This window comes from Hordeum vulgare, chromosome 5H (assembly GCF_904849725.1).
Source record: "Hordeum vulgare subsp. vulgare chromosome 5H, MorexV3_pseudomolecules_assembly, whole genome shotgun sequence".
NCBI classification, from domain to species: domain Eukaryota; kingdom Viridiplantae; phylum Streptophyta; class Magnoliopsida; order Poales; family Poaceae; genus Hordeum; species Hordeum vulgare.
The window spans coordinates 437,045,259-437,053,471 of NC_058522.1; the positions used below are offsets into that span (position 1 = coordinate 437,045,259).

The window sequence follows — 8,213 nt, forward strand, 5'->3', positions numbered from 1 at the left end:
AGTTGGGAGGGGAGGGGCCTTGCCTTGAGGCTCAAGGAGCCCCAAGGGGGTCGGCCGAACCAAAGGGGGGAAGTCCTCCCCTTCCAAACCGAATCCAACTAGGATTGGAAGGTGGAGTCCTTCTCTCCTTTCCCACCTCCCCTTTTTTTCTTTCTCTTTGATTTCTTATCCTTTGGCGCATAGGGCCTTCTTGGGCTGTCCGACCAGCCCACCAAGGGCTGGTGCGCCACCCCCAAGGCCTATGGGCTTCCCCGGGGTGGGTTGCCCCCCCCCCCCCGGTGAACACCCGGAACCCATTCGTCATTCCCGGCACATTCCCGGTAACTCTGAAAACCTTCCGACAATCAAATGAGGTCATCCTATATATCAATCTTCATTTCCGGACCATTCCGGAAACCCTCGTGACGTCCGTGATCTCATCCGGGACTCCGAACAACATTCGGTAACCAACCATATAACTCAAATACGCATAAAACAACGTCGAACCTTAAGTGTGCAGACCCTGCGGGTTTGAGAACTATGCAGACATGACCCGAGTGACTCCTCGGTCAATATCCAATAGCGGGACCTGGATGCCCATATTGGATCCCACATAGTCTACGAAGATCTTATCGTTTGAACCTCAGTACCAACGATTCATATAATCTCGTATGTCATTCCCTTTGTCCTTCGGTATGTTACTTGCCCGAGATTCGATCGTCAGTATCCGCATACCTATTTCAATCTCGTTTACCGACAAGTCTCTTTACTCATTCCGTAATACAAGATCCCGCAACTTACACTAAGTCACATTGCTTGCAAGGCTTGTGTGTGATGTTGTATTACCGAGTGGGCCCCGAGATACCTCTCCGTCACACGGAGTGACAAATCCTAGTCTCGATCCATACTAACTCAACGAACACCTTCGGATATACCTGTAGAGCATCTTTATAGTCACCCAGTTACGTTGCGACGTTTGATACACACAAAGCATTCCTCCGGTGTGAGTGAGTTATATGATCTCATGGTCATAGGAAAAAATACTTGACACGCAGAAAACAGTAGCAACAAAATGACACGATCAACATGCTACGTCTATTAGTTTGGGTCTAGTCCATCACGTGATTCTCCTAATGACGTGATCCAGTTATCAAGCAACAACACCTTGTACATAATCAGAAGACCCTGACTATCTTTGATCAACTGGCTAGCCAACTAGAGGCTTGCTAGGGACAGTGTTTTGTCTATGTATCCACACATGTATATAAGTCTTCATTCAATACAATTATAGCATGGATAATAAACGATTATCTGGATACAGGAATTATAATAATAACTATATTTATTATTGCCTCTAGGGCATAATTCCAACAGTTCGGTGATTGTTCCCCTCATTATAGGAGCACTTATTCTCGGGTTTGGGTTCAACCATGGGTCTCTTCATTAGAGCATCAACTGGTTTGCCGTTTCCTGAAGCATCCCTTCTAGACCTTTGCCCTTCTTTGAAACTAGCAGCTTTACTAACCATCAACAATTGATGCTCCTTTTCGATTTCTACTTTCATCGTGTCAAACACTGTGAATAGCTCAAGGATCAACATATCCATCCCTGATACATTATAGTTCATTACGAAGATCTAGTAGCTTGGTGGCAGTGACTTTGGAGAACCATCACTATCTCATGTGGAAGATTAACTCCCGCTCGATTCAAACGATTGTAGTACTCAAACAATCTAAGCACATGCTCAACGATTGAGCATTTCTCCTTTACTTTGTAGACAAAGAATCTTGTCAGAGGTCTCATACCTCTCAACAAGGACACGAGCATGAAATTCCAATTTCATCTCTTGGAACATCTCATATGTCCCGCGACGTTTGAACGTCTTTAGCGCCTCAATTCTAAGCCGTTTAAGCAATATGCATTGAACTATCATGTAGTTATAAAAAACGTGAATGTCAGATGTTTGCAACATCCACAAACCACGCTTGGGGATCAGCACACCTAGCGGTGTATTAAGAACGTAAGCCTTCTGCGCAGCAATGAGGACAATCCTCAATTAACGGACCAAGTCCGCATAATTGCTACTTCTATCTTTCAACTAAGTTTTCTCTAGGAACATATCAAAAACCCCTAGAACTATAGCGCAAGTTATAACAAAATTTGCAAAGACATTTTGACTATGTTCATGATAATTGAGTTCATCTAATCAAATTACTAATGAACTCCCACTGAGATAGACATCCCTCTAGTCATCCAAGTGTTACATGATCCATGTCGACTAGCCCGTGTCTGATCATCACGTGAGACGGGCTAGTCATCAATGGCGAGCATCTTTGTGCTGATCGTATCAACCATACGACTCATGTTCGACCTTTCGGTCTCTAGTATTCGAGGCCATGTGTGTACATGCTAGGCTCGTCGAGTCAATCTAAGTGTTCCGCGTGTGTAAAATGGCTTACACCCGTTGTATGCGAACGTTAGAATCTATCACACCCGATCAACATGTGGTGCTTCGAAACAATGAACCTTCGCAATGGTGCACACTTAGGGGAAAACATATCTCGAAATTTTAGTGTGGGATCATCTTATCTTTGCTACCGTCGTTCTAAGCAATAAGATATAAAACATGATAAACATCACATGCAATCATATAGTGACATGATATGGCCAATATCATCTTGCTCCTTTGATCACCATCTTCGGGGCACCATGATCATCACTGTCACCGGCATGACACCATGATCTCCATCATTGTATCTCCGTGAAGTCGTCATGTCACGCCAATCTATGACTTCTACTACTATAGCTGACGTTTAGCAATAAAGTAAAGTAATTACATGGCGTTGCATCTCATACAATAAATTAAGACAACTCCTATGGCTCCTGCCGGTTGTCATACTCATCGACATGCAAGTCGTGAATCCTATTAGAAGAACATGATCAATCTAATACATCACATCCTTTTGGCCATATCATATCACATAGCATACCCTACAAAAACAAGTTAGACGTCCTCTAATTGTTGTTGCAAGTTTTACATGGCTGGTTAGGGTTTCTAGCAAGAACATTTCTTACCTACGTGATAGCCACAACGTTGATGTGTCAATGCTATTTACCCTTCATAAGGACCCTCTTCATCGAATCCAATCCGACTAAAGTGAGAGAGACAGACACCCGCTAGCCACCTTATACAACAAGTGCATGTCGGTCGGTGGAACCAGTCTCACATAAGAGTACGTGTAAAGTCGGTCTGGGCCGCTTCATCCCACGATGTCGCCGAATCAAGATAAGACTAGTAACGACAAGCAATTGACAAAATCAGCGCCCACAACTTTTGTGTTCTACTCGTGCATAGAATATACGCATAAAACCTTGGTTCGGATGCCACTGTTGGGTAACGTAGTAATTTCAAAATTTTCCTACGCCATGCAAGGATCTATCTATGGAGAAACCAGCAACGAGCAAAGGAGTAGAGCATCTTCATACCTTTGAAGATTGCTAAGCGGAAGTGTTGCTAGAACGCGGTTGATGGAGTCCTACTCGCAGCAATTCAGTTCGCGATGGATTCCGATCTATGCACCGAACGACGGTGTCTCTGGCTCTCTGCGCTCAACACGCGTGCAGCCAGGTGACGTCTCCAAGGCCTTGATCCAGCAAGGAGGGAGGAGAGGTTGAGGGAGAGCTCCGGCAGCACGACGCCGTGGTGACGGTGGAGCTGCATGGTAACTCCGTCAGGGCTTCGCCAAGCACTACGGAGGACGACGAGGAGGAGGTGTAGGGCTGCGCCGAGAGAGAGAGAGATAAGTTGTCTTAAATCTGCCCAAAAAGCCTCCAATATATATAGGAGGAGAGGGAGGAGGTGCCCACCCTAAGGCCTCGTCTGGTTAAGGGGGATTGGGGAGGGTTTGAGAGGAAAATCCCCGGGGGGCCCAGAAACCCCACAGATCCTCGGGCGTCCATTTGGTAGGAGGGGTTTGCTTAGCCCAATCCCCTTCGTTCCCCTTCAATCCCTTCCTATCCATGTGTTTCAAAACCCTCCTCGGGGGACTAGTGGAAGCAAAACCTCGGGGATTTGAGAGGATTGGGTGGAACAAAGGGATTCACCCAATCCCCTGAAATCCCTTCCTCTCAAAACCTCCCCAATCCCCCTTAACCAAACGAGGCCTAAAGGGTGCGGCAGCCCAAAGAGCCAAGGAGGGCGGCGGCCAAGGGGTGGAGCGCCCTAGGGTGGGCCTTTGAGGCCCAAGGTGGCCTCCCACGCCTAGAGTTTGCCCACTCCTCCCCTTGCCGTGCCTTGGTCTTCTTGTGGAGCCACACCAGCCCACTTAGGTGTTGGTTCCCTCCCACTTTTAGCCCATGTAGCAACTTGGGGCTGGTGGCCCTTGTCGGTGGATCCCCGAAACCCTTCCGGTGGTTCCGGTACATTATCGGTGTCGCCCGAAACACTTTCGGTGACCAAATCCTCACTTCCTATATATCAATATTTACCTCCGGACCATTCCAGACCTCCTCGCGACGTCTGTGATCTCATCCGGTACTCCCAATAACCTTCAGTAACCACGTACACGATTTCCCTATAACCCTAGCGTGATCAAACTTTAAGTGTGTAGACCCTACGGGTTAGGGAGACATGCAGACATGACCTAGACATCTCTCCGGCCAATAACCAACAGCGGGGTTTGGATATCCATGTTGGTTCCCACATGTTCTACGATGATCTCTTCGGATGAACCATGATGTCAAGGATTCAATCAATCCCGTACGCAATTCCCTTTGTCTACCGATATGATATTTGCCCAAGATTTGATCGTCGGTATCCCTATACCTTGTTCATTCTCATTACTAGCAAGTCTCTTTATTCGTTCCGTAACACATCATTTCGTGGTTAACTCCTTAGTCACATTGAGCTCAATATGATGATGAATTACCGAGTGGGCCCAGAGATACCTCTCCGTCACATGGAGTGACAAATCCCAGTCGCGATTCGTACAACCCAACAGACACTTTCGAAGATACCCGTAGTGCACCTTTATAATCACCCAATTACGTTGTGACTTTGGTATACCCAAAGCACTCCTACGATATCCGGGAGTTGCGCAATCTGATGGTCTAAGGAAATGATACTTGACATTAGAAAAGCTTTAGCAGACGAACAACACGATCTAGTGCTATGCTTAGGATTGGGTCTTGTCCATCACATCATTCCCCAATGATGTGGTCCCGTTATCAACGACATCCAATGTCCATGATTAGGAAACCATGATCATCTATTGATCAACGAGCTAGTCAACTAGAGGCTCACTAGGGACATGTCGTGGTCTATGTATTCACACATGCATTACGGTTTCCGGTTAATACAATTATAGCATGAATAATAGACAATTCTCATGAACAAGGAAATATAACAATAACCAAATTATTATTGCATCTAGGGCATATTTCCAACACCACATGGCAAATGTGGTCAGTTATTTCCAAACTGAAATGGTTAAATTATACGTCGGATGTGCATGCTCGGCTCGGCATGCGTTGGTTGTCCATTAATTCATGTATGAAAAAAATCAAAAAGTTACAGCTATCAAACCATGTGTCGAAATTATGATATGTTTTCACCGTTTGGTTCCTCGTGACGAACTATTCAAAACGAGATCCCATATGAATATGTTTTGAAGAATTTTTTTCAAAAGCAACTTCGATGTTTTATGAGGCAACTTTAGAGCTAAACAGAAACAACTTTGGTGCTAGATGAATTGCATCGTGTGTATACACATGATTTGCTTGTTGAATACACTAGAGTTGCGTAAAAAACACATTAAAAGTTGCTAGCTTTTTATGATACTCGAGTGCAATTATGACAACTGTTCACAAATAGCAGGCAACTGAACATAAAACATAGGCAATTGACCATGGGTAATAAGCCACTGAGCATGAAAACTGAGCAATTTCATAGTATTTTGTAGGCAACTGAGCATCAAAATTGAGCAATTTCACAGTATTTAGGCAACTGAGCATCAATCATAAGCAATTGATCATCATTGTTTAATTATGGAAAGTTTTTAGAGATGAATCTAGTCAACTGTTAGTCGTGGTAACCAACTTAGAAGAATTCTTTGAATAGATAGTCATACTAAGGGGAGAAAGGAGTTGCTTGTCTATAGCACTAAAATTATTTCATCTAGCACATAAAGTTGCTCAAAAAAAGTTTGTTGAATCGTATTCATATGATTTCTAGTTTTAAAGAGCTCAAACTATGATCTTTAATATTTTTTGAAACGCTAATAAATACACGTAATTGGTTATCCTCGTGTACGGCCGCCACCGCGAAAGCTCGCTGCTGCCAACGAAAGTTTATCCCAGAATCGCGCTCCAAGGGGACCAACATGACGCGATCAATCAATAAATGCACGAACGGCAAGGTCCATGCGACCGTCAGCAAGACAGCTACACCGAAAAGCAAGCCCCGAGCCGAGATGAGATGCTTCCGCACCTTGCCCGGCGGCTTCGAGCGGGCCAACACGTGCTCTCCCATCCTCGTAGTACTTCCGCTCGGCTACACAGCCAATATGCATAATGCATGTTCGATCGAAATCTCTCGACTAAAAAAATTCAGATGTACACAGAGTTGACGAATACACGGCGCACGAACCAAGAACTAAAACAAGCGATCGATCACGGCAGGTGGTACAGCTTGGACGGCCTGATCCCGGCGGTGACGTTGAAGTACTGGAGCGTGGTCGCCCAGCGTCGGTTGTCCTTGAGCATGTGCACGGCGACGCTGTCCGGCCGCAGGTTGTCCATGTCCCAGCTGAGGTCGTACATCCGCGGCTTGAGGTCGTACCTGTTCTTCCCCTTGCCGGCGAGGTTGAGCCACTTGCCGAGCATCAGGTCCTCCGGCCCCAGCGTGTCGTTCCGCGCCAGGATCTCCTCCGCCGTCGACACCCAGCTCGCCAGGTCCCAGGACATGACGTACCCCATGCCGTGCATGAACAGCATCGGGTCGCCGCTCATGTTGTAGCCGTAGCCGAGGTACACGTCGTGGCGCGGCCGGGGCCGGAGCTCCTCCACCAGCGCCGCCACCCGCAGGTACGTGTCGTCGTCGGTCTTCATCACGTAGTCGTAGGGCGCCGCCGCGAACAGCCGCGGCACGGACGAGAAGTAGGCGTACGTCTTGCCGTCGTTCATGTTCTCGGCGCAGTCGAGCACGATGATGTCGCCGTGCCGCATGATCTCCAGCGCCACCAGCGCCGCCTCCACCGGGTCCGTCACGTTGCAGAACACGAAGCGCACGTCCACCCGCGCGCCCGCCGCCGGCGGCGGCTGCAGCGCGTACGCCAGCCGCACGATGTCGCGCCGCTCCCGCCGCTTCGGCATCGTCAGGATGCCGACCAGCAGGCTCAGCTCCGGCTCCGGGACATCCTCCGCCTCGGCCCGCGCCGACACGCCGGTGTACTGTCCGGCGCCGGCGCGCCGGGTGCAGAGGACACCGAGGCCATCGGAGCCGGCACGGTTGAGCGATGAGAGCAGGAAGACGAGGAGCAGGATCGCGACGGGAGCCAGGATGAGGTAGGAGGTGGACGTGGGCGCCTTCATCATGGTCATGGCCGGTTGATTTGATGGAATGGAAGCGCTGCGTGCTGCGGAGTGTGCAACGAGTTATATCGCCAAGCTTAAGTTGGCCTCCCTACTGCAGACCCACTGATCCATCTGATCGATCAGAGAAATCGTGGAACGACTGACGGGACGAGCCGATTCGCCGATTACGACACAGCACCCTGCAGTAAGGAAACCGTGCGACAAGTAGTGATAGCTGACAAAACTGAGTGTAATTTCCACGGTTAGCTGAGGCTGAGCTATAGTTTGCTCCAGTTCACATTCAATCATTATTCTCTCCAAATCTACAGTATATTGACTCATTTCTTATGCATGACGCTACTGCATTTTTACATGGAACGTTGACCGGTCATACACGACGGAATTTCACTAGTGTATATCACTGTAATATTCTCTGAAAAACATTTCAGCGTTTGTTACAACGACGAACCACATGGCATTCGATGGTATATACTCTTACAAGGAGAGAGACGCGTGAGCGCACGTCTTTCCAAGCACTCGCAGAACATTGCGCTTATATGGAGTATAAAAATAGCAGGTAGTATTAATTTCGCGTCTCATTACCAGGACGGTCGACGGAAGGCAGAGGAGCAGCGTGTAGTGCCCCTCACGACAGCAGCAGA

At 47.7% G+C, this 8,213-nt stretch overlaps 1 protein-coding gene across 1 annotated transcript; it reads right to left on the reverse strand.

Annotated features, from left to right (window-relative positions):
• Window positions 1-6,550: 6,550 nt before the first annotated feature.
• LOC123395798 (beta-1,3-galactosyltransferase pvg3-like) lies at window positions 6,551-7,851 on the reverse strand. The gene has a single exon (XM_045090829.1). It carries the CDS (start codon window positions 7,576-7,578, stop codon window positions 6,649-6,651), a length of 930 nt encoding a protein of 309 aa, XP_044946764.1. The 5' UTR covers window positions 7,579-7,851; the 3' UTR covers window positions 6,551-6,648.
• Window positions 7,852-8,213: the final 362 nt, after the last annotated feature.